The sequence below is a fragment of the Pinus tabuliformis genome, chromosome J, assembly GCF_031772625.1.
Source record: "Pinus tabuliformis cultivar Carrire ecotype Pingquan chromosome J, CPIR1, whole genome shotgun sequence".
In the NCBI taxonomy this organism is placed as follows: Eukaryota; Viridiplantae; Streptophyta; class Pinopsida; order Pinales; family Pinaceae; genus Pinus; species Pinus tabuliformis.
Window position 1 is genome coordinate 1,131,872,651 of NC_142295.1, and position 27,586 is coordinate 1,131,900,236.

The 27,586-nt window shown below is 37.1% G+C and overlaps 1 protein-coding gene across 1 annotated transcript in view; it reads right to left on the reverse strand.

Moving 5' to 3' along the window:
* Window positions 1-798: 798 nt before the first annotated feature.
* LOC149231062 (homeobox-leucine zipper protein PROTODERMAL FACTOR 2-like) overlaps window positions 799-27,586 on the reverse strand; it is a 34,296-nt gene continuing 7,508 nt past the window's right edge. The window contains exon 4 of the mRNA XM_089381529.1: window positions 799-954. Coding sequence (XP_089237655.1) covers window positions 799-954 — 156 coding nt within the window. The remainder of the gene's footprint in view (window positions 955-27,586) is intronic.

Consider the following 27,586-nt stretch of genomic DNA (forward strand, 5'->3'; position numbering starts at 1 on the left):
CTGCTTGGAGCTGCTCAATTTGTTGCCTTGCAACCTACAATTTATTTTCCATTTGCCTACTCTCGGCCATGAGATACTTCATATTTAACTTGGTAACACCTACTAAGGTCAAGTTGGTTGCAACAATGGCTTCTAGATTTCTCCTGGTATCCATTACAATCACCCTTTCTCTAATGAATGCAAGGAGATGTAAGATCGTCTAGAAAATGTTTCTTTATTGCTTGTACAATATTCTTCTAAAGCTCATCATAAGTTATATTATACGTATCTTTGACTGAACCATAATCGAGAGGAACAATTTCCTCTTCTTCGCTTGCAACATTATTTACTATCGGATGAGGGGGAGACTGAATGGTGACCTGCTGAGCGCTTGGCATGAGATCAAAATCTTGATTTAGTGGCTCTAGTTCCACCTCCATGCCTTGAATCACAATTAGTTCTTCAATTTCTTGAGCAAATTCCTTCTCCAACAAATTTTTTCTCTCCTCTTCTAGTAGTCGGTTCTGCTCTTGTTCTTCAACATGTTTCCGCATTGCTTATTCTTCTTCTATTATATGCCTTTCTTATTCTTCTTTCTTCTTCCTTTCTTCTTCCAATATTTTATGCTCTTGTTCTTCCCTTTGCTTCATCTCTTCTTCCTTATTCCTTTGTTTCCTCATATTTTTTGCTACTATGGTCACTTTCAGGATGATTGGGATCTGCTTTCATCTTGTGTCTCTACTCTTCCCTGGGACTACGTGCAACTTTCCTCTTGCCCTTTTTGCGCACTGGGTTGCACCTTTTTGTTGGTTCTTCCCCTTAAGTGAATTCTTTCTGAGGAGTAACGTATGATGTTCTTTCGAAGCTGACTGGTTCATGGGACTTGGCAGCATTGTAACAATTCTTCATTTTTTCCTCCTCGGGCTTGTAAATGTCTTGCTTGGCCATTGGAAATGAATCCTTGCAAAGTGTTCTCTGTAAACATTCCTAGGATCACATGCATTGAAGTCTAAATGATTGAATGCGAATTTATCTATCTCGTTGCCTTCGGTTTCTATACCCTTCAAATTCTTGATCTCGTGCAATCCAATTTCCAAAGGAAGAATGGGCCAAGGTGCCTTAATCTTCCTATGCAAAACTATTGATAACCCTATGGAAATATGATAAGAAACTTCTTGCATGACCAACTTGTTGGTGGCATAGCTCGATAGAAGATGTGGAGACTTCTAACCACCAAACACTTTGAGAAAAGTGTGATCCGGTGAGGCAAACCAATCTGCTAATTTTAACACTACTTCCATTACCCCAAGGGACATGCAAGGTGGATCTTCCTCAAATATTAACTTGTACAATGGAATGAGGAAGTGATCAGTTAGCTTTTCAATTACTCATTTGTAACTACACTCTGAAAGCACCTTGCAGTAAATGTGCACGACAATTTTGTTTGGTGACCGGGTCCAATTCATGCTAAGAAATGAATTTTGAGCACATATTGCATCCAAAAAGTAAGAAGACATGTAGAATTTGGCTTGCTTACCCTTGGGAGGGTTCTTAGAATTAGTCACATGAATTCTCAACTGTTGAGCCAGCAAATCCGACCATTTGAATGGTTTTCCTTCATTCACAACTTGATTAAGCAAGAATTCCCAGCCTTCTGGAAAGGTCTCAGTACTACTTTGGCCATAGATCCAACAACATAAGACTATCAAGTATTGATAAGCCTTCCTGAGATATTTTGTCTTGTAAGTTTTGTTGGGTGTTTGGCATAATTTGGAAGGCTCTTTCACCCAACCTTTGATGACATCCTTTGTGCTCAGGTAGTTGGTGACCACATAAAAGTGGGAATCCATGATTGATTCTGGCATCAACAAATGATACATAAGTTGGTAATCTAGGTGCAAGGAAAGAGGCAAGACTTTTACCACTGGCACTGCTAAGAGTCATGGTCGTGTTATTCGTATGTGGTAGTATCCAGCTGACAATGTCTACACATGGAAAAAACGAGTGCCTGCATGCAATCTTGTGTAATTCTAACCATTGGACATTGATGTAAACATGTCAGTCTTCAAGCTCTGATTTGAAACTTTTTCTGAGAATACCTCATTCACCTTTTTCCATGTAATGTCTGACTCTTTTTCTCTAAATAGTTGAGTGTCTGGGAAACTAAATAATTCACTCAAGTACTCTCAACTACCTCTCCAGTGCTCATTTTTGTAGTTTTCTTTGAGACAAATCTCTTAGGATCCATAGTGATAGTAGCTGATCAAGAGAAGTGCTAAAACATTGTAGTACTTGTAGGAGAAAAACCACTCATGGAAAACATAATTTAGCTCAAGCAAAATGACTCACAAAGAAAGATCAAGGCAGCAACCACAAGAATGAGAGGGAAAACTATGCAATTCTTGGACTTAGGGAAGAGACTAGCCTCATAAACTACACATTGTGTAGTCTTAATAGTTAAGGGAGAGGCTTGAGGCTTGAGACTATGCAATGCATAGTCTCAACTTGGGCAGACTGAGGGAGAAATCACACATTGCGTAGTCTCAGTGGCTAAGGATGGGATTTGAGACCCGGAATTGCACAATGCACAGTTGGGAAAGCCATGGAGTGTGCATTGTGCAGTCTATGAGGCCAATCACGAGGCTTGAGCCTTGGAGTTGTGACATGCACAATTTATCATGGCAACTGTTGGTCAAGTAAGGGGCAGATCTGCCCAGGAAGAGGATGAGAAAGTGGAAGATCTGAGTGATAGTGCATGTAAGTGTGGGGATCTAAATAAGGAAATATAGATAATTGAAAATAAAGTGCAGAATCAACATGAAAAAGGAAAAACAAACATGCACATTGAGTCATCGAAACGACGATCACTAATGGGTAAAAACAAGCAGTTGATGCGACACTTGTAAAAAGTGAATGACAGACCGAACCAACACTTGTACAAGCTAATATAAGATAAAAAAAATCAGCAACTATGAAAAGAAACAAGAAAAACAACACTCACAGAAGCAAAACAGCAAAAAGCGACAAAAGATGACAAAAGCAAAACTCACCTAGAAAAGTCTTGCAAACTCCACCAAAGGTTTCTTGATCTCCTTGGGAAGGCTAGAGCTCCAAGATCGAATGTGAAAATGATCTCTAGCGGTTTCTATTATATAGATCTATGTTAGTTAGGGTTTATGACGCACATGCTTAAAATTAAGGAAAAAATGACACTTGGCAAAAAGTAAAAAATAACAACTTGTGTCACTCTTTGAGAAACTAATTATCCATTCTCTACATCCAATTTCACTCTTTTGGGCATAGGGATATTTGTAAGGCCTGATGTTTGGAGGAACAATTCCTAGAATCAAATTAATAGCATGATCATGATCACGAATAGGTGGGAGGCCTTCGGGAGTCTCAAATACCTTGGAATTATTGTCCAAGACTTTTTGGAGATCTGGAGAAATATATGATTTCGACATGGGAACCTCTAGCAAACATAATTGTGAAATTATGCCACGTTGTTATTTATTTAGAAGCTTTGTCATGCTGTTAGAGTTGATTATATTTCCTAGTTTCCCTACGATACCCCTTAATTCAACTTCTTTTCCTTCTGAAAAAAATAAAAATAAATTGAAAAATAAATTAAAAAAATAAAAAATAAACTAGAAAAGTTCTTGAAAATTAAAAGCTATCGTACCCAAATATTGTAGCCATTGGACTCCTAGTACAACATTAGCACCACCCATTGGAATGGAAAGCATTGAACTATTCAAAATGAATTCTCCCATGGATAGCTTGATATTATGGCACTTTCCAGAGCAATTTATGGTTCTTCCATTTGCAACCATCAATTGACACTCTGGTGCTGGATATAGGAAGAAATTCAATTCCTTCACTATCTTACAATGAATAAAATTATGGGTACTTCCTGAATCAATCAACACTATTACATTTTTCTTCTTGATATGTCCTTCTATCTTGATAGTTTGAGGAGGTTATTCCAGACAATGCATTACAAGATATGGTCGGATTCATTTCTTCTTTCTCTGGGCTTTGTTCCTAGAGTGTATCCTCTTCTTTTGATGTTTCTTGTTCCTTTTCTTCTTCCTCTTCAAATCTATGTAAAATAATTTCTTCTCAACACACTTATGACCTTTGAGGTTTCTGCGAGTTTCATCATTATGTAGATCTTCCGGATACATCGCATTAGGTTTCTTTCTGATCGACGTTTCGAACCAGCAATGATGGTTCATCTTCAGGATGTGAAATATTATAGAAAGACTATTCTCATTTTTCTAAATAAATAGAGATGAGATGCTAAGCCGACAGATATTAGATTTTAAAAATTTTAATTTTTAATTTATTCTATTATGTTTTAATTATAATTTTAATAGTTTTATGATATTATGCTAATTTAATTACATTTTGTGACATATAGGGATTTTAAATCCACTATATAACTATTATTATCTTAATTAGGGTTACTGTCATATTAGTTTCATTAGGGTTATATCAATTATGTTTGTATTAATTTTTAATTAATTTTATAATTATTTCAATTATATTTATTTTAATTAATTATATTATTATTTTATTTTATTTTATTATTCTTTTTTTCTTTTTTTGTTTTCATTGTTATTAATTTTGATTGTTACAATTGTTATGTTAGTTTTAATTATTTATTGATTTTTAATTTACAATTAAATTTATTTCAATATTCATTTTTATTTAATTAAATGTCGATTATTTGTTAAGGTTCATTATTAGTTATTAGTTATTAATTTTAATTTTAATTGTTATTAATTATTTATTAATATTTCACATCCTGAAGATGAACCACCGTTGTTGGTTCGAAACGTTGTAAAAAAGAAACCTAATGCGATGTATCTGGAAGATCTACATAACACTTATGACCTTTAGTGTATTTTCTATCACAACTATAGGTTGTGGAAGGCTAGAAGCAACAACACTTCCATCTTTATAGTTGTGATTGTGAGGCTTCCTTGTTGCCATAATTTTTCTTTCAATTTTTATCGCTAACCTGAATGCCATCTCCGATGAATCAAGTTCCCAAAGGTGAACCTAATGTTGGATGTTATCCTTTAATGCCCCTATGAACACATCAATCCTATGCTCCTCTGGAATATCTTTTACCCTTATATTCAATCTTTGGAAGTCCTCAATGTGCTCCACCATTGAACCTTTTTGTTTGAGATTTCTCAATTGGCTAAAAAAAATGTTTCTTTTTGTATCCTCATAATGTGATATCATTTCTTTCATAAAAGTTGCCCAAGTGACAATTTTTTTACAAGAGAAAAGACATCGGTACCATATAAACTAATTGGGTTCCAAATAGAAAGTCGCAATGTGTACCTCTCGTGTGTTTTTCACATTATGGAGATCTAAATATTGTTCCATATGTAGTATCCATGTTACGGGATCCTTGCCATCAAACTTCCTCATATTGATATTTGGAACATGGTAGGTCTTCAATCCAACATTAGATTCTAAGAAATCACGACTAACATTTCTTTTGTTCTCATCATGAGTTTCCTCTACTACCTTTTCACCATTAGGAAGAATTTCTTGTAGCAACTTTACCAAACCTCCTTTCAAGCCTTCCATGTCTTTCTTAAAATATTTAATGTTTACTTATAAACCATCCATTTTAGCTTCCACACCATTCTTTAAACCATCCATCTTAGCTTCCACGTCTTTCTTTAAACAATCCATCTTAACTTCTATTACTTTTTGTGAGAGTGAAATTTGTTGCACTTGGTCTCGTAATTTTGATATATCATGTTTCATTTCTTCCTCTTCTTCATGACTTGTGCTAGAGATTTCAGGTTGCTTACTAGGTGTTTCCATTTTCTTTCTTTTTTGGCTTTGTAGGAGCTCGATATTAAATCTGTTGAATCTATGTAATTTTGGATCTCCAAGGTCTAAAATTTCCTCCTGTGGTGGCCCTTTAAGTCCTCATTTCAACCCCACAATTCTGATCAAGATTGGATTCTCCAAGAAATATTATTCCAAATCTTCCATGATGACCTGATTATAGACTGGTTCAGTAGAGCGACTTGTACGAAGTGCCATGTGTCACTGTTTCGACCTTCGGACCTAGAATCGATACACAGAAACCTACAAACCATCCTCTTTATGTTCCTTTGTATGAAATTTCAATCTAATGCTCAGAGAGAACGTTATGACGATTTTCCCCAGGTCACCTATTTCAGATATAATTTGGGAGCTTGAAAAAACCCTAACTTCCTTTTATCATATCTCCAAAAATATAGTGATACATGATCTAAAATTCGTACCCGAGGTTCATCAAGATTTCAGCTCAAATGATTTCTAATTTTAGCTTTTGAAACATCGTAGAAAAAAATTATAGAGAAAATTCCATAATGACCTATTTGAAGTAGTGAAACCCTAGAATCCAAAGCTCTTATACCAATTGTTATGCAACCAACTCACAAAATAGAAGAAAAGATAGATCAACGACTTCAAATTAGCCTCTTCGAGGGGGAAACCTCCTTTACATTACACAAATGAACAATTCTTGGATAATACAAATGACAAGGCCTCATTTCTATATATAGGAGTCTAAGGGGTCACAATATAGTCAAAGACAACATAAAAATAATAATGTAAGGGCACAACAATAACAATAGTGGGCTTCTATAGGACACAATAATAATAATATGGGGACAACATGGGCAAAAAAATAACAATAAGGGGCTACAATGACAATAATAATAAAGGAATACAATAATATTATAGGGACCTAACACATATTCTCATACAAGTCCATTCAACACATGAAGCAATTTGTAACCTTGTCAGTGATCGTACAAATCAATGTTGTACTTATTTATAGTTTCAACAAAGCATCCTCTCTTTTGGCTCAAGTTTTAGAGACTCATGGTTTGGAAACATTTTCAAAATCTTCATGCCATCTATATTAAGAAACAACAAAGGGTGAATAATATCATTTCTTGATGGTGAAAAATACTTGAGAACTTGTACTCCTTCCAAAAGGAAGAAAACTTGTCTGATGTAAATCTATATATAGAACTATGTTTGCTTGAGATGGAAGTGTCAAAAGGTATAAATAAAAATTAGTTGATAAATGATTCTCTCAAGTTGAAGGAATTGAATACAATGAAACTTTTACACCTATCACCAAAATCTATTCCTTTCACCTTGTTCTAGCCCTTGCTACCTCACATGGATGGGAGGTCCATTGGATGGATGTTAAATACACATTCTTACATGGGGATCCGCAAGAAGAAATATACATGGAACATCATCCTGGCTATGCTCAAAGTGACTCCAACATTTTTTTCCACCTTAAGAAATATATCTATGGTCTTAAGCAAGCTCCAAGAGCTTGACATACAAAAGTTGATATCTTTATTCTTAACACCGACTTCTCTAGATTTCATTACAAAACAAGGAATTTATATTTCTCAATCTAAGTATGCATGTGACCTTCTTCACCACTTTCACATGGAAGATTGTAAACCAACCCCTTGTCCCTTTCAATTTAGAATCAAACTTACTACCACCTACACTACACATGAAGTTGATGCCACTTTGTACCATCAATTAGTTTGTAGCCTCTTATATCTGAATCATACTGTTTGGGTCTAAAATGCGGATGCAAATTAGAGTTTCATTTACTATCAATCCGGGTAAGTAAACTTCAAGTATCATCCAATATATATGGACTTAGAGACAAACTAAACTAAGTTAGGTGAAGAAATGCCAAAGCTCCCTTACAGGAGGTTTTTCATTGGGATCTCCAACACCTATTTAGTCATTTAACAAAATGAAATCTAAAAATTAAAATACATTATGACAAGTGTAAGAAATATTGAAGCTCCTTTACAGGAGATTATTCATTAATATTTCTAACCATCTTAATCAATAAACTAAGAAATAAAGGCATTTAAACATAATTCAAATTGATTATAGGAAATATTAAATCTCTCTTACAAGAGACTATTCATTTATATTTCTAGCATCAAGATCTTTAAACTAATGAAATTAAAAACATAAATTAAAGCCTACTATACCAAAAAAAGTATGCAAGTGAGGCAATGGGGGCCCTCCATAGCTCCACAAGCACACCTAGAAAGAAGTCAAATGTAGAAGAAAATCCAATCCACTTTATTTATCCTCAATTGCAAATTGCAATTACAAGCTCCAAGTTATACATTACAAGAGGTCTTAAACTCTACATTACAATGATTCTAAAATCTAAAATTACAAATGAAGGACTAAGTTTCTAAATTCTAAAAATTAAGATTACAAATGAAGGAGATAACACTCCTATTTATAAAAAAGTTATGATAACAAACTCATAAATTTGGATACGCTATTCCCTCTTAAAATCCACATCTCTCAACCAATGGTGACACATAACCCTATCCTCCATGATCTTCTCCATGAGGTGTATCTTCTCAAATTCGAATTTAGCCTTGGGAGGCCACATAAGAGGCTTTTGGAAGCTTCCTTTTAACCTACACATGTCAACAAACTCATTCCAATTGTTAGGTATAAGTATAAGTGTATTATTTTTTAAAGTTTAACCACAAATTCACTTAAAAATACTAAGAATTAGTAATGTTTTGGAAAACACAAAGGTAACCCATTTAATAATGAAAGTGAAGCTAATGTGATGACATGGTGGTGGAATAGAGGTGAGAAAATGTGTTAATGGAGAAAAAGTGGATGTTGAATAGAGTGAAAGTGGATGTATTTTAACAATAATTCTTAGGCCCAACATACCCCCAAACTGAAGGTATTGCATGTCCTCATGCAATCTATTACATTACTTTTGATACTTGAGCTTTGGCTTAAACTTTGCATGATATCATTTACTTAACTTTTGCAAAGTGTGTTTGTTGAATTGCAACTTGGTTGGTTCTTGTGTTTCAACCGTATTTTGTTTGTTGCATTCAAATTCAATGTATGATCTTTGCATAATGATAATGTGATTTTTATTGCAAAGTATTTTTGTTGGAATGCATCATGGTTGGTTCTTGTGTAACAACTATGATTGTGTTGCATCCAATTAGCTTTTAAGTACTTTTTACAAAGCCATTTATATGCTCATGTAATAGTGAATATATTTTGAAGGTATGTGGGTTTTAGAATGTGATATATGAATATGGATAAATATGAATGTGACAAAGTATGAATATAAATGTACCCCACAACCCCCCCCCCTCAACCAAACTCATGGTTTTGACAATTTTATGAAATGAGGAAAGAAAGTTTTTCCAAAAATTATCATTCTAGCTTTCAAGGAATTAAATGGTTAAAAGTTAGAAAATATCATACCTCAACTCACCCTTTCAAAAATAGATGAGAGTTGTGCATGTGTGGCTGCAAAATTATGATCATAGTCTTCTTTACTTGGTTGTGAAAATGGTGGATGAAATCGGAAAAGTGAATCTTTTATTGTTGCTGCATTTGCTGCTAGATCTTCTGTTGAATGTTCAAAATCTGCTGATGGATCTTCTGTTGAATGTTCAGAATCTACTGATGAATGTGGCCGAAAATGTGTAAGGCTTGGAAGGAATATAAAATTTATAATTTACACTTTCCCCCAGCCTTATTTATTGACTTGTCCTCAAGTCATTTACATCAAAAACTGAAAAGTAATGAAATTAATTATGCTTCCTCTGCTACAAAATGATTGGTTTTCATGTCTTCTGTTATACTCCTATAGTAATAGGTGTCATATTTCATGATTGACTGGTTGAGCTCTGTAATATGTTCTTCCTTTCCTTGCTGTAAAGGTTTCCATATTATCAAAAATAAAAAATAAAAATAAAAAAAATGTAAAGAGGGTATACCCTAAAAGAAAAATCAAAAGGTGAAAAAATAAATGGTCAAAAGAAAAAATGAAAATAAATGAACCCCAAAATAAAAAGACCAGGAAAGTGTGCAAGTCCAAATTCCACTGCTATTTCATTTTTGCAAAATAAAGTACTGTGTGTAGCTTGTTAACTTTATGCCATGATTAATGAATGGCCAAACAGCTTAATCTTGGCCAGTTCATGTTTCAATTTCCTGTTTTAGAGATAGAGAATAAAATCTGTCCAAACAGCTTAATCTTGGCAGATAAGTAGATAGGTAGAGAAGCAAAGGAGCTCAACTGTTTAATTTGAGCCCTTGGAAGAAATAAGTGCAGACTTAGATAGGCTTATCATGCAAAGAAAAGAAAAGTGATGAGGATTTTCCAGTCCAAGTGCACCCAAAAGAAAGAAGAAAAATGTTAGGCAAAGTAGGATGGGTAGATAGATTGTTGTTGCAAAATGAGATTTTGTCTCTCAAGATGTTCATCTTACTGTTATCACAAGTGCCATGGCAGATATTTTGATGTAGCTCAAGCGAGGCAGATTTTATAACTAACTCCCCTTCAGTTTTCCCCAAATCACTTATTAATTTCCCCCCAATGATATTGAGATTTGCTTAATATCACTGAGTCACTCATCTCATTTCATAACGTTTGCCTAAGTAAGAATCTGTTTTACTTAGGGATTAGCCATATTTCTTGTATAAACTCTTTTGCCCCTTTAAGCCTAATTTTCCTAACATTATACTTGGCGCTTTCGTTCATTTTTCATATTAACAGTTAACACTATTATATAGCTCCTTGTTAAATTGTTACCCTCCCCCGTATTATATATATATATATAACATCAAAAACCCCATGTATTAATATCCCCGCTCCCCGGTTAGTTATAACCATAGCAATGTATAAACGAGGGGTTAATGGTTCATTTGGAAACTTTAATAGCCTTCCTTCCGTGAAAAACCATGGGATTAATTAACCCCACGTTAATTAATAACCGATCAACCCCGATAACCAATCAATCCGCCCCAATATCATTAATTACACATTAATTTGCTTTGGTCTCGCGCATTGACTCCCCACCTTGTTCATAAAGTGCCAATCGTCAGATCAACGGCTCCACATCCAATGGCTGATATGCATTTCACGACCTCCCCGACTGCCGAAAGTTAAGCCGCTGGGAAATGGTGGTTTTGGCACCGTACCGGATCCACGTGTCGAGCTCCCGCGTTGTTCGTTGCCCCTCCACCCAAAACCGCCCAAGACCAAAAGCGGTGTGGGAAAAACAACTTACCGCCCTCCCGCTCACCCCTCACTGATGTCACCTGCCATGTCATCCATACCGTACCCCCGCTGACGTCATCCATCCTTCGAACCAAATTTTCCTGCCAAAAATCATTTTTTTCCATTAAAAGGAGAAAAAGTCATTTTTCTATGTTTTTCGCTGCAAAACTGTGCTCCGCGCTCCAAGTTTAAGACCAACTCAGTTCAAGTTTTTGACCACCTCCCGACCAATATGGCTCCAGCAATGAGCTCACAGCCTTTGAAAACCCGCCATTTTTGCAGTTTTTCTTCCTCTTAGACACAGTTGAAAGCAAAAAGGAGGAATTTTCAAGCTCGCAGAAGAAAAAACAAAGATGAACAGAGATATGTGCTACCCTAGCCAATGGGAACCCGTAGAGACATCAAATCACAGAGGAAAGGCGGTGAGCAAGGTCAGTTCAGCATTAAAGAAGATGAAAACAAGTCAAAGAGTATCAGGGGAGCGTTAAAGAGTATCAGTGCAGAATTAAAGGCAAGTCAAGTTAGAATTAATGAATATCCGAGCCAACTAAGGAAAGCAGGTCAGAATTAATGCATCAATTAAGACAAAGGGTCGGCGCACAACTACTTCAGACAGCTGCAGGTCGAACCCTAATGAGCCAGCTTCCAGCACAGCATAAGTTGGTTGTTTCTACTTTGCTTGTAAATTACTTTAGGTTAGACTTAGATATTATCTCAAAGCTTTGATGAGATACCTGTTGTACATATTTTGTTGTATAAATACCCCCTTCCTCAGAGTTTTGAAGAGGTTGGGTATGTGTAGATTTCCTAGACTTTGCTATAATACTGAACTTTGGAATAAAAAGTTGTTGGGATCAAACTGTTTTCTAGCCTACTGGATGAAGAATCGATGCAGAAGACTTGTCATAGAATTCTTGAATCAACCTATGGATCAATAAGTACCGCTATATCTTGTGTTTTACAGTTTTCTTGTCTATTATGTCATCTATGTTCATGATCTGAATGGTAAAGAAAAAGATTAATCCATAATTTGTTTAACTGCACTCTGTTTTCAGTCCTTATTATTCTCTGTGTTTTCTTCAGAATTAGTATAAACAGTGAATTCTTAATTGCTCATGTTTCCTGGTTCTCTCATGTTGTTTATTTGCCAAGGAACTCTTAACTGCTCCTTATCAGTAAACATTCACTCTCCCTCTTTTCAATATATTGAAGGATTCTTAACTGCCCTTCACTCATTTGAGTCCATTCCATCTGATTCTAGCCTTTGAATTGTTTCATGTTTGACTACCTTGCTCTGTGATGCCATCCTCTATTAGAAACCAAATCCAGAAAGCCTGTTTCGCTTGACTCCATCATGCCCAGTGGACTGAACTCTTCAGTTTTGCCTCACTGTTCTATTGAATCTCACCACCCAAACTCAAAAAAAACCCTTGAACTCCATAACTAGCCTAAAACCTTTAAAAACAACATTAAATCATAAAGAGAGAGCCCTCTCTATGCAGATTGGCTAGAATCTGTATCTAAAAGATTGGTTTGTGGTTACCTCGACCATATTCCCTTTATTACAACTTTTGGGAACAACTTGAGCAATAACATCATTGGCGACTCCACTGCGGAACTGAATAATTGTTTGTTACTATTGTTTATTTCATAAGCTATAGATGGAGCTTGAAGTTAGCTAGGAAGCCTTTGAAACAGCTTTTGCTTTGCATTTGCAGAAGTAAATAAATGTTGCTTCAGTCTATCTCCGGTCTAGCTTATGTATTAAACCGTTGGTTTCAAATACTTCATCGGTCCATCTTTTTAAATAAATCTTTAGGAAATTTCAGAGCTCCCACATCTAAAACTTCCTAGAAGAGACTGTTAAAGTTGTATTGTTAAAACTATTTCAAGAAAAAACCAAAAAACAGACCTAGAAACTGGCTCCAAAAAAGATTCGTTACACCAGATCAAATCCCGATCCTAATCCACCACCTGTGTTTGAAAATCCTAATCTGATTCCTAGGATCCTTAGAAGACAAGACAGCCAAGAAAATTCTACCAGTTCACACCTTGACAAACGTTTGCAGAATCCTATTCAAACTGAGCTTACCTCTGAAGAAACACCAAACCTTTATGTGATTACAACAGCTTCTCCAAGTTCACCATCAGCACCTCAAGCCACCGTTTCCACTCCTTCATCTACACCACACATTCCCACTGTTATCCTTACCCTTCCAGCTATCACACTTATCTCTACAATCATGGCAAACCGATATACTCCCCTAAACTTACCTGCAAATCCAGGGGCCATGCCTCAAGATTATCAAAGAAAAATCACCTATTTTGATTGTAATGGCACTTACACAGCTCAAAAACATACCAAGAAAATGACTGACTATTTTGAAAACTATGAGATTGATGATGATGATGTCAGAATGAAAGTATTCGTTCAAAGTTTAACTAGAGATGTTAGAACCTGGTTTAGATCCCTCCCTGCAAACAGTGTCAATGGCCCACAAGCTCTTTATCAAACCTTCTTGAACAGATGGGAAAAGAAGAAAGATCCTTTGCACATTTTATCAGAATATGAGAACCTAAGAAGAGGCACACAAGAAACTGTCCAAGATTACTCTACCAGATTCAACAGTGTTTACAATTCTATTTCTCAGAATCTCAGATCTCCTCTAGATTTTGCCTTGATCAAATTCCCTGATGCATTTGATTCTGATATGGCATACCAACTTAGGGAAAGAGCTCCACAAAACTTAGAAGAAATGCAAAGCATAGCTGTCAATGTTGAGGCCAACCTGATATCTAAACGGTCTAGAGCTAGAGCTGAAAGAAGGATACCTTTCAAAGAAGAACCTTCTACCTTTGAATAGAAACTAGATGCTATTGTAAAAGGAATGGATAGACTTGGTGATAGAGTGGAAACAATTGAGAGAAAATCCCCTTGGGATGGTCAACCAAGCAATAGTGGGCGAAATCCAAATTTCAGGAAGAATCAAAATCCTAACACTAGAAAGATAGGGCCTAACCAAAACATTAGGCCCCCATTTCAAGAAAATTATGCCGAAGCCTCAATATCCGATGAACCAATAGAAGACACTCAAATTAATCTGATGGGACTCAACAATGAACAACAAGTTTTCTTGACCCATGAAGATCAAGAAGCTCACATTGTGAAACAATTCCAAACTCAGTCAGGTGAATTATTTGACTTTAGGGAGGGATATGATACAGCCATTTATGAAGTCCACAAACAATACAATCTGAGGAGCAGAAAGATAAATGTCCCTAAAATCAGCAAACAGAAAGATACCAAGCAGCCAAACAAAGGTAACATCAATATCACCCTTGTACATATTCTTTCTAAAATAGATCCTAGCCCCAATAATCCAATTGTTGAAGATATATCAGACAATCAGCCACCTACCAAACAGTCTTCCACTGCTATTCCTGCTAAAGAAAAAGAAGAAGAGCCTCTGGAACATGATTTGGAAACAATTGCAGCCCATAAATCCAGTCCTGAAGAAGAGAAAAACGCAACAAATTCAGTCGTCCAAAATACAAAGACTCAAACCAAGAAAGCTTTCAATCTTGAGACAAAAGTAGGCAAACTAAAGATAGTTGTTCCCTTATCAGAATTAGCTAAACATGATGTCTACAGAAGTCAAATCAACAGATCACTCAAAATTTCTGTGAATAAGATTCAATAAATGTTTTTGATGACCAGCCAGAATTGATATTTGGCCCTGAAGTAAATGGAAAAATAGTAGAGGGACAAGTCCCTCCTTTTTATGTGGATTTAAACATACATGATAAGATACTTCATAACACCATGTTCGATTCGGGTGCTTCCCACAACTTAATGCCCAAATCTGTAATGGAAAAGCTGACCTTGACATCACCAGGCCATATAAATACCTTTTCTCTTTTGATTCAATTCAAGTCAAATGTTTGGGTCTAATCAAAGATTTGTGTGTGTCACTTGTCCAATACCCTGCCAAAACCATCTTAATGGACATAGTAGTAGCTGATATTCCTCCAAAGTATGGTATGTTATTGTCTAGATCTTGGGGTGCAAAGCTTCAAGGATCTCTACAGTTGGACATGTCGTACGCTACTATTTCAGTGTTTGGTCAACCAAAGAGACTATACAGAGAAACCCTTATGAAGTATGTAGTAAGTAGTCAAGAGAAACCTCAAAATTTCTCTATCTACTCAGTACATTCAGACATGGATTCTTTTATCTTATACAATGCTCAAATTGATCCCCCACACACAATGGCAGATGAAACAGAAAAAATTGCAAATGATAAGTCTAGTGCCCGAATCCAAGAGATCTCTGAAGATCATGAAACGTTGGATAAACAAAACAGTCTGAAAAACTAGGTCTCCCCGCTAAAAATATCCCTGCAAGTCCAGATACAAATCATAAACATGAAATCCTTTTGTACTTAGGATTTGATGGTTCTGTGAACAAACTAGGAGTTAGAGCAGGGGTCTGGGTGCATAATCTTCAAAACAATCATGCTGAAGGTCATGCCTATAGGTTGAACTTTAGATGTACCAATAATATGGTTGAATATGAAGCTCTATTGCTAGGTCTTAAACTGGTTAAAAAATTGGGAGCAACTAGAGCATCAATCCTAGGAGATTCGGATTTAGTCATTCAACAAATAAAAGGGAAATTCTTGACAAATGATCCCAGATTGAGAGAGTATAGAGGGACAGCCATATAGATCCTTAACACATTTTTGGAAACATAGCTTGCCAAAATCCCAAGAAAACATAACTTGCAAGCTCATAGCCTAGCAATGTTTGCCAACACCTGTAAATTGCCGCTTGAACCAAATTATCAATTCACAGCAGAAATTAGACACAGGCCAGCCATACCTGATAATGTCAAGAATTGGCAAGTGTTTGAAAGTGATAAACAGATCAACAATTTTTTGACCCTAGAAGAATAATTTTCCAGAACTAACGCAGATGAAGACACATTCAGTGAAATTGATCCAGCAAATCGGATAGAAATAGACATTTCAGTAGAAAACATGACTCAAACGCTTTATCCAACAAAATTCACCAAAGAGGAAATACAAGAGCTAAAACAAACAGATATTGAGGAGACCCTAGAACAAGAATTTGAAATTATCAATCTGAAAGATAATCATTTACCCAAAGGATTAACTCCTTTGGAAGATCTCTTTGATTTTAATGATATTCCAAAGAAAGCTCAGATGGAACCTCCGAAAGCAGACATTGAAGACTACAACATAGGAACCAAGAGAACCCAAAAATGATAAAATTGTCCAAATCTTTGCCCCCTGATCAAAAGCTTAAGTATGTTCAATTGATCAAAGAATTCCAAGATGTTTTCGCCTGGAGCTATGAAGACCTAAAATCCTATGACACCTCTGTGATTCAGCATACAATACCCCTCAAGGAAAATAAAAAACCGTTCAAACAGAAGCTCAGAAGAATCAACCCTGTACTTCTGCCTTTAATTGAAAAAGAAAACAGACGAATGCATGATGCAGGGATAATTGCCCCAATCATATTGTCAGAGTGGGTATCTAATTTAGTGCCTACAAGGAAGAAAACAGGAGAAATCAGATTATGTGTTGACTTAAGAAATTTAAACAAGGTTTCTTTGAAGGATAATTACCCTTTACCTAAGATGGATCATATTTTACAAAGAGTAGTAGGTGCTTCTAGGATTTCACTTTTGGATGGGCTTTCGGGTTTCAATCAGATTCTAGTTCATCCTGATGACCAAGAAAAAACTGTGTTTACAACACCATGGGGCACATTCAAATATGTTAAAATTCCTTTCGGACTTAAGAATGCAAGGGCAACTTTTCAGCGAGCAATGGACATAACTTTTGCCAAAGAAATTCACGATTTTCTGGTTGTTTATCTTGATGACCTTACTGTGTTTTCCAAATCAGACCAACAACATTTAAATCATTTGAGACAAGTGTTCCTAAAATGGAGAAAACATGGTATTTCATTGAATCCTAAAAAATCTATGTTTGGTCTAGAAGAGGGCACACTGTTAGGTCACATCATCTCCAAAGATGGCATTCGAATTGATCCTGCTAGAATAGAAGCTATTCTACAAATACCCCACCCCATAAATGTCAAATAACTTCAAGCTTTCTTAGGGAAGATTAACTTTTTGAGAAGATTCATATCGAATTTGGCTGAATTGATTAGATTGCTGAACAACATGTTAAGAAAGGATTCAAAAGTTAAATGGACAATACAAGCCAAGCAAGCATTTGAAGAAATCAAAATGGCTTTGACCAAAATGCCAGTCCTTACAAGTCCAAAATTTGACAGAGACTTTGTAATTTTCTCCTTTGCATCAGACCACACTATAACAGTTGTTTTACTTCAAAAAGATGATCAAGGATGTGAAAAACCCATAGCCTTTTTTAGTAAATCACTTAGAGATGCACCTATGAATTACAAAATCATGGAAAAACAGGCTTATGCACTTGTAAAATCCATTCAAGACTTCAGAGTTTATATACTGTACTCCCACGTAATAGCTTACGTGCCAAATGTTGTTGTTAAAGATATCTTGACTCAAGATGGAATTGAGGGCAAACGAGGTAAATGGATAGCTAAAATATTGGAATATGACATTGAAATAAAACCTACAAAGCTGATAAAAGGAAAGGGATTGGCTAAACTCATGACTGAAACAAAATTTCAAGCCCTAGATATCAATGAACTGGATAACGAACAAGAGATGGCGACTCCACAAATCAGCCAGGCCTTCTTAGAATCCCCTTGGTATGCTGACATAATTCATGTATTGTTAAACCTGTAGGCTCCTATAGGGTTATCCAGAACAAAGAAAAGATTTTTAAAGATGAAAGCTTCAAAATTCTGTATTTTAGATGGTGCTCTTTTTTGGAAAAATCATGAATGTATTTTATTGAAATGTTTGATGAAAGATGAAGCTGACAAAGTCCTCAAAGAATTTCATGCAAGAGACTGTGGTGGACACCTATACTGGAAATCAACTGCAGATAAAATCCTAAGGGCTGGATTTTACTGGCCAACTTTGTTCACAGATGTGAAGAAGTTTGTCGCTGCTTGCCACAAATGCCAAATTTTTTAAGGCAAAAGAAAATTGTTGCCCTTACCCTTAAGACCAATTTCCACTGAAAAACCTTTTCAACAATGGGGTTTAGAATTCATTGGAGAGATACACCCTTCCTCATCTGGCTAACATAAATGGATTCTTACTGCCACTGACTATTTCACCAAATGGATAGAAGTCATTCATTCTAGACAAGCCAATGATACAATGATCATAGGATTCCTAGAGACCAACATCTTGTCTAGGTTTGATTGTCTTGAAAAAATCATAACCGACAATGTTGATGCCTTCAAATCCAAGGAACTGATATATTTCTGCAGCAAATATCATATCACTTTAGGCCATTCCACAGCCTATTACCCCCAAGGTAATGGTCTAGCTGAATCCTCCAATAAAAGCCTGATCAATATCATTAAGAAACTGCTGGAAGAGAACAAGAAAAATTGGCATAAAAAGCTTATAAATGCATTATGGGCAGACGAACTTACTACAAAAAGATCTATTGGAACTAGCCCTTATGAGCTAGTTTATGTCATGGAGGCTATGTTTCCTTCATCTTTAGGACTGCCTGTAATGAAATTACTGCAAGAAGCTCAGGTGGAACCAAATGACATCCAAAGGAGAATAAATCAGACCATCCATTTACAACGGACCATAGAAGAAGTGCACCAAAGATCCCAAGTGTTACAAGAAAAACTCAAGAACATATTTGATAAAAGGACAAAAGCTGAAGACTTCTACATGGGAGATAAAGTTCTAAGGTGGGATTCCAGGAGAGAAGACAAAGAAAAACATGGGAAGTTTGACTTCCTATGGAAAGGGCCATTTATCATCCAAGCCATGCAAAGGAACAACACTTATTTTCTAAAGAGCCTGGATGGTACAGCAACAGAAGAAGGGCCAGTGAATGGTCGAATGCTGAAACATTATTTTGATCCAGTTTGTTGATATATTCTAACTCTAACATGTGCATAAGAAAATTCAGTTTCAGCAGCTTGAAAGAAATGATCAGCTTGTTTTTTGCAGCAATAGGAATAAGGAAGAAAGTGCAGAAAATTCAGAAATCAACGAAGGAACTTTACCATTTTTGTTTTGCCTCATTTTAGTTTATCAAAAGTTGCAGAAGAAGACTTGGGAGCAGTAACAAATAATCCAAGTCAAAGCTATCCAGAACAAACATACAGCTATTTGAATCAGCTCAAAAAATAGTGTATATATTTTACAGCATCCTTTTGTATAGTTTCTACTTTCAGCAAAGGAAAATTTCAGGGCACAGTAAAAGTTATTTCATAAAGTCATCTGACCTGCTGTTCTTGACTTTCCACCAGGGAAAGCCATCCCCGATTGGAGCCAGTGTTATACTCCTATAGTAATAGGTGTCATATTTCATGATTGACTGGTTGAGCTCTGAAATATGTTCTTCCTTTCCTTGTTGTTAAGGTTTCTATATTATCAAAAAAAAAAAATGTAAAGAGGGTATACCCTAAAAGAAAAATCAAAGGGTGAAAAAATAAATGGTCAAAAGAAAAAATGAAAAGAAATGAACCCCAAAATAAAAAGACCAGGAAAGTGTGCAAGTCCAAATGCCACTGCTATTTCATTTTTGCAAAATAAAGTATTGTGTGCAGCTTGTTAACTTTATGCCACGATTGATGAATGGCCAAACAGCTTAATCTTGGCCAGTTCATGTTTCAATTTCCTGTTTTAGAGACAGAGAATAAAATCTGTCCAAACAGCTTAATCTTGGCAGATAAGTAGATAGGTAGAGAAACAAAGAAGCTCAATTGTTTAATCTGAGCCCTTGGAAGAAATAAGTGCAGACTTAGATAGGCTTATCATGCAAAGAAAAGAAAAGTGATGAGGGTTTGCCAGTCCAAGTGCACCCAAAAGAAGGAAGAAAAATGTTAGGCAAAGTAGGTTGGGTAGGTAGATTGTTGTTGCATAATGAGATTTTGTCTCTCAAGATGTTCATCTTACTGTTATCACAAGTGCCATGGCAGATATTTTGATGTAGCTCAAGCGAGGCAGATTTTATAACTAAATCCCCTTCAATTTTCCCCAAATCACTTACTAATTTCCCCCCAATGATATTGAGATCTACTTAATATCACTGAGTCACTCATCTCATTTCATAACGTTTGCCTAAGTAAGAATCTGTTTTGCTTAGGGATTAGCCATATTTCTTGTATAAACTTTTTTTCCCCTTTAAGGCTAAGTTTCCTAACATTATACTTGGCGCTTTCATTCATTTTTCATATTAACAGTTAACACTATTATATAGCTCCTTGTTAAATTGTTCCCCTACCGCGTATTATGTATATATAACATCAAAAACCCCATGTATTAATATGCCCGCTCCCCGGTTAGTTATAACCATAGCACTGTATAAACGAGGGGTTAATGGTTCATTTGGAACCTTTAATAGCCTTCCTTCCATGCAAAACCATGGGATTAATTAACCCCACATTAATTAATAACTGATCAACCCCGATAACCAATCAATCCGCCTCGATATCATTAATTAAACGTTAATTTGCGCCAGTCCAGCGCGTTGACTCCCCGCCTTGTTCATAAAACGCCAACTGTCAGATCAACGGCTCCACATCCAATGGATGATATGCATTTCACGACCTCCCCAACTACTGAAAGTTAAGCTGCGGGGAAATGGTGGTTTCGGCACCGTACCGGATCCACGTGTCAAGCTCCCGCATTGTTCACTGCCCCTCCGCCCAAAACTGCCCAAGCCCAAAAGTGGTGCGGGCAAAACAACTTACCGCCCTCCCGCTCACCCCTCGCTGATGTCACCTGCCACGTCATCCATACCGTACCCCCGCTAACTTCATGCTAACGTCATCCGTCCTTTGAACCTAATTTTCCTGCCAAAAATCATTTTTTTCCATTAAAAGGAGAAAAAGTCATTTTTCTATGTTTTTCACGGCAAAACTGTGCTCCGCACTCCAAGTTTAAGACCGACTCAGTTTAGGTTTTTGACCGCCTCCCGACTAGTAAGGCTCCAGCAATGAGCTCAGGGCCTTAGCAAACCCGCCATTTTTGCAGTTTTTCTTCCTCTTAGACACAATTAAAAGCAAAAAAGAGGAATTTTCAAGCTCGCAGAAGAAAAAACATAGATGAACAGAGATATGTGCTACCCTAGCCAATGTGAATAGGTAGAGACATCAAATCACAGAAGAAAGGTAGTGAGCAAGGTCAGTTCAGCATTAAAGAAGATTAAACAAGTCAAAGTGTATCAGGGGAGCGTTAAAGAATATTAGTGCAGAATTAAAGGAAAGTCAAGTCAGAATTAGTGAATATCCGAGCCGACTAAGGAAAGTAGGTCAGAATTAATGCATCAATTAATACAAAGGATCGGTGCATAGTCACTTTAGACAGCTGTAGGCCGAACCCTAATGAGCCAGCTTCCAGCACAGCATAAGTTGGTTGTTTCTAATTTTCTTGTAAATTACTTTAGGTTAAACTTAGATATTATCTCAGAGCTTTCATGAGATACCTGTTGTACATATTTTGTTGTATAAATACCCCCTTCCTAAGAGTTTCGAAGAGGTTGGGTATGTGCAGATTTCCTAGACTTTGCTGTAATACTAAACTTTGGAATAAAAAGTTGTTGGGATCAAACTGTTGTCTAGCCTACTGGATGAAGAATCGATGCAGAAGACTTGCCACAGGGTTCTTGAATCAACCTATGGATCAATAAGTACCCCTATATCTTGTGTTTTACAGTTTTCTTGTCTATTATGTCATCTATGTTCATGATCTAAATGGTAAAGAAAAAGATTAATCCAGAATTTGTTTAACTGCACTATGTTTTCAGTCCTTATTATTCTCTGTGTTTTCTTCAGAATTAGTATAAACAGTGAATTCTTAATTGCTCCTGTTTCCTGGTTCTCTCATGTTGTTTATTTTCCAAGGAATTCTTAATTGCTCCTTATTAGTAAACATTCACTCTCCCTCTTTTCAATATATTGAAGGATTCTTAACTGCCCTTCACCCATTTGAGTCCATTCCATCTGATTCTAGCCTTTGAATTGTTTCATGTTTGACTACCTTGCTCTGTGATGCCATCCTCTGTTAGAAACCAAATCCAGAAAGCCTATTTCGCTTGACTCCATCATGCCCAATGGACTAAACTCTTAAGTTTTGCCTCATTGTTCTATTGAATCTCACCACCCAAACTCAAAACAAAACCCTTGAACTTCATAACTAGCCTAAAACCTTTAAAAACAACGCTAAATCATAAAGAGAGCGCTCTCTCTAGATGCAGATTGGCTAGAATCTGTATCTAAAAGATTGGTCTGTGGTTACCTCGGTCGTATTCCCTTTCTTACAACTTTTGGGAACAACCTGAGCGATAACATCTTTAACGCTCATTGGCACAATTCTTGTTATGTGAATAAATGTTTCGGTGTCGAACATAAAAATAGATTGTTAACTTAGTCGCCATTGATGGATGCCACTAGTCAACACGAGAGCTCCCATCTTTGATGTGGATGAGTGTCAAGATGCCCCTAACACATCTTTCTAATTATGAATGAATTTGTTGTTGTCGAATACTTAGAAGACCCGATGAACAATGGACATTGGTGTATTCCCTTTGTTTATCGGCCTAATAGCTTTCCCTTAAGGCATGCAAGCTTCAAGGTGTTTTCAGAAAAAATATTTAGACTCAAGGACTATGGACTCAATGGTGTATGGAAGCAAGGTGTTATTTGCAAGGGTAGGAAAAAGGAAACTGACAATGAAAGTGGAACAAAAAGCTTGTAAATGAGATTCTTTGCTTTTATTGGTGGGTTAAGATTGATTAAAATATAATGAAGTGTATGTGGATAATGACTTTTGCTGGGAAAAGTGTATTGTGGCATTAAAAATCTCAAATATAGTAAATCTACTCATTAATTATGGAATTTCTACTAAAATAGTTGAGTTTGACCAACGTTGACCAGCCACTTGTAGACTTCAAATTCAAAAGTGGACAGGTATTTCACCATCCTTGGACATGTAGGAACAAACCCCAGATCTTCAAATTTGCTAATTTGTCATGCAACATGTCAAACTATTAAGCTATTACAGGGAGTTGCAAGAACTTGTAATTTTCTGGAAATTTCGTTCATGATCATGGACTTGTTCTTTAGAATTTCTCATGAAATTAGTCTTTTGAAGGCCAATCGTCGGCACAATTTTATCTCCTTAATGATCTGTTGATCTCCCAAAACCTGCAAAAAAAACTTGTGTTGTTGGGAAAAGTATCCAATACGGAATGACCCTATCCCACTCTAAGGGTGATAGTACCTCAGAAACAATCAAAGCAAAGCTATCTAAGATTTCTTCTTTATGAAAGTAAAATAGGGGAGAAAGAGGTCCACTAACCGATGTCTTTCGCTAATGGTTGATCCAATCTTCTCTCCTTGCTGCTTGCTCCCAGCTCCTTGCTCTTTCACTGGCCCAGCTACACCAAGATCCTGCAAAAAGGCAAGAGAGGGAAACTACAAGAAGCATACATTCATAATTGATTCAAGGATTAGAATAAATCAAATACACAAGTATAACAATACACCATTGAAACACATGCATATAGAAGAACCTCAAATGCTTTATTAATGGAAGAAGTAAAGCTCAGGAAGTGATACAACCATAAGAGGCCCAATCCAGCATCACCTTCCCAGAAGAAAGAAATCTCCTCTTCACCTCCTTCAAAGCAAATCACCCAATAGTTCTAAACTCAAACCAACAGCAATTCTTTACATTCACAAGATTCCAGCCCCCCTAGACCTCATGAGAGAGATCTATATATAGGAGTTTTGGAGAAAGGATGAGTCAGCTTGAGACTGGTATGAAGCTGACTAGTGTCCTCTCCCACTTCAGTTATTCTTCAGTTCTTGAGTCCACTTGGAGGTTCTTGCTTCCACTTGGAGATCTAGAACCTCTTACTCATCACCAGTCAAATTCCCTGATCCAAGTGTCATTTTGGAAGCTTCCTGGGCATTGACACCTTGAGGAATGACTGTGCCACATGTCCAAACTCGCCCAGCGCAGGTAGCCTTCTTTGCAGTTGACATTCAACGCAGATAGACAGTGGAGCACTTGACATTCAGCGCAGATGCTCAATGGAGCAGTTGACATGATCCAGAATTGCCTTGTTTTTGAGTGTTTTCAGGTGGAGAACTTTTATTTAGTGCCGTGGTTTGCTGACCTTGTTCCTCTAGGGGTAGGAACAATATGTTTAGGGACTTTGGATCCCTTAGATTATGGACATTTCATGCTTCATGATATAAGGCACAAAAATGTCTATAACAGTTGCCCCCTAAAGTATGAGGTCGTTTATCGGGTGAAATGCTTTATCAGGAGGATCCGAAGTTCATTCAATCGCTGAGAGGTGACCTGTAATAAGATACAATACAATACATTATTTTTCATACTGCTTTCATGATCTAGCTGAGGCGGGCATTCCCATGCTCAGCTTTATAAATACATTTTTCTGTACATAGAACAGACAATCGTCTGATGGTAGACTGATAATTCTCTGCTGAAATTATCATCCTTTGAGTAGGATGATCATCTGCTGCACATGTCAATGTCTTTATTTCATGAATATATAGCGCAGCCCGGATGGATGAAACTAGATCTGGGGTCTTCAAACTCGTTCGATCTTCACTCTAAGTACAAGTCGATCCATGTGAGAATTGCGCTGAAGTCGAACATGGAAAGACATCGCTTGATTACCAGTCAATGATGTAAACTGTTAACAAGCGCGAGAGGAATCACCGATAATGATGATGACCCTCAAGGTACGGCAGTACAATCTACGTGGTGTGAATAAAGGACTTGGCGTCGAACACCACGCAAAATCTTTCGGTCGAAGGTCATTGATGTATACCTGTCGCTGGAAGTGAGAAACTTGCCATTGAGGCATGCAAGCTTCAAAGTACTGAGGGGGTTGTTCCTAGGTCAACTTCTTGGATAATGAGCTGAAGTCGACAAGAAGCGATCTGTCAAAGGAGGGCCTTAATGAATCCCACATCAGTGACACGGAACAGAGCTAATGATTGTGATGAAGGTGAAAACGATCTGTGAAATATGATTCAGGGTGGCGATCATGAAAGGATGAAAGATGATGTATGGTAGTGGATGGGACACGGTTGACTCTTTCTGAACAACATCTCTTGAACATATAATGACACTGATGCGATGGATCGGTAGCATTACCCCAAATGTGGATGGTTTGGCGAGACCATGCTGATGAGACCGGTGAATGAAACAACCCAAACCGATGTGGTACGGAGGAAAAGTGTCATGTTCAAGAGCGACTTGCTACCATTACAGCTTTGAGGTTCTCCCAATTTTTCCCCAGTCATTTCTGACCAGTACCTCTTTATTTTTGTCAAGCTTGAGGAGGATAACATATGCTTGTTCTATAACCTGCCCTTCGGGCAAGCCCATTGCTATGTTTTAACGAGCCTAGCGATAGGGAAACTCGTTCTCGTCTAAAGACAAGTTTGTCGCTATTTAATCATTTTAACGAGTCTAACGACAAGGAAAACTCGGTCCTTTTCATTTTTAGAGAGTCTGAAAAGGTACAGAAAGTTAACTCCAAAATTCCTTTTTCGTCATCTAATCCCTTAAGTCCGAAAAAGTATAAAACAATACAAAAGGGATGAGTTTTCGATATCTCTAACGAGCCGAACAAAACAAGCGCTCGATCTTTTTGTGCAATAATCCCTCGGGTCCAAAAAGATTAAAATCTAGAGGAGGGATAGCTCTTCCGGTCCTTTAACGAGCTGGAAGGCCAAAACTCGGCAATCTTTTCATATTTTACGAGTCAGTTGAAAGGAGCTTAAAGAAGACTCGTCTTTTGAGGAACGAGTGATAAACAGGGATAGCAACTGATTCCAGGTACAGGTTGGAATTTTCCAATCAAGGCAGTGTCACAAGGATGGCTAGGTGAACGATCGGCCAAATGAAAGTGGAGGTGGCAGGTGCAAACACGACCAAGGCTTTTTATGGCTGATAAATTTACGATCACAGTGGTTATTTACCGGGATAGGTTCATTTTTTATTTAAAAATGAGCTTAAACTCTGGAGGGAACATTGCTCACTGCTTATATTTATTTTTTAACGAGCATGAAGACCGCGTTAAAACTGCTCGGATCTTGCGTTTATTTTTTAACGAGCATGAACTTTATGCTAAAACTGCTCGAGTCTCGCTTTTCTATTTTTTAACGAGCATAAATTCCGCGGTAAAACTGCTCGATGATAAGTTTGCATGCCCCCAGCATAATAACGCAAATCGAGGTGCATGCCCCCCAAGCTTCATTGCATTCAACTCGGTGGTTGGAATGAAGGTTTACCTTTGAGAAAGGGGATTTGTTTCATTTTTTAATGAGGTTGACACAAGATAAGAACCGTCCTCGGAGCCCACTGTATTTACAGTATTTCTATTAGGGCGATGATCCACGCTGACAAAATGTTTAGGAATCTTCCGAATCCATTAGATATAGAAGATTTCATATTGTAGGTTTCCACTGTGGCCACTTCCGCCAGATTACTTGCAGGCGGTAGGGTAAAAGTACCCATTAAGGCAGGGTCTTTTAGGAGACCTACTCCAATATTTTGAAGCGAATGATTGCTTCCATGGATCATCGGAATGCTTCCCATAACTTGTGAACTTTCGGGGAGGAAATTTTGTTGGTCGAAGACTGTAATTCCTCCTTGAAAGGGAAATGCAATCTTCCTGAAGTAGGTTGACACAACTGCGGCCATGGCATATATCCAGGGCCTTCCCAGTAGGATGTTGTAATCGAGGTTCCCATCAATTACTTCAACATCAATTCCTATTGTTTTGCCCCCTAGTTCAACTTGCAAGTTACTTAAAATTCCGTATGGAGTGTATGATCATCCATCAAATGCTTTTAACATCGTTGACGATTTCGACAAGGGTGGTGAGCCTAAATTTTTCCAGCAACTCATCGACATAAGACATGTAGATGCCCCCTCATCAATAATTGTTCGATGAATAGTTTTGTTGAGGGCTTTCACTTGGATAAGGAAAGCTAGTTGAGCCGGTAACTGAGGGTCATATCCTTTATGATCAAAGGCCACAAGATTGGAATCCATTGAGCCAATCCCACCTATTGCTGATAATAAAGCTTGCTCTTGGGAGGGGCAATTTTGCAGTACCTCAAGTGTCGACATAGCGGACGACGATTGAGCCAGGTCCTCTATTATATTATAATTCTGTGCTATTTTGGCACGAGGATTAAATGTCGATTTGTGTACTACTCCCTTTGGCGACTTTATCATTGGTTCAGGAATGTTGGGTGGCACAACTTTGGTTAAAGTTGTCGTCGAACTTCTAG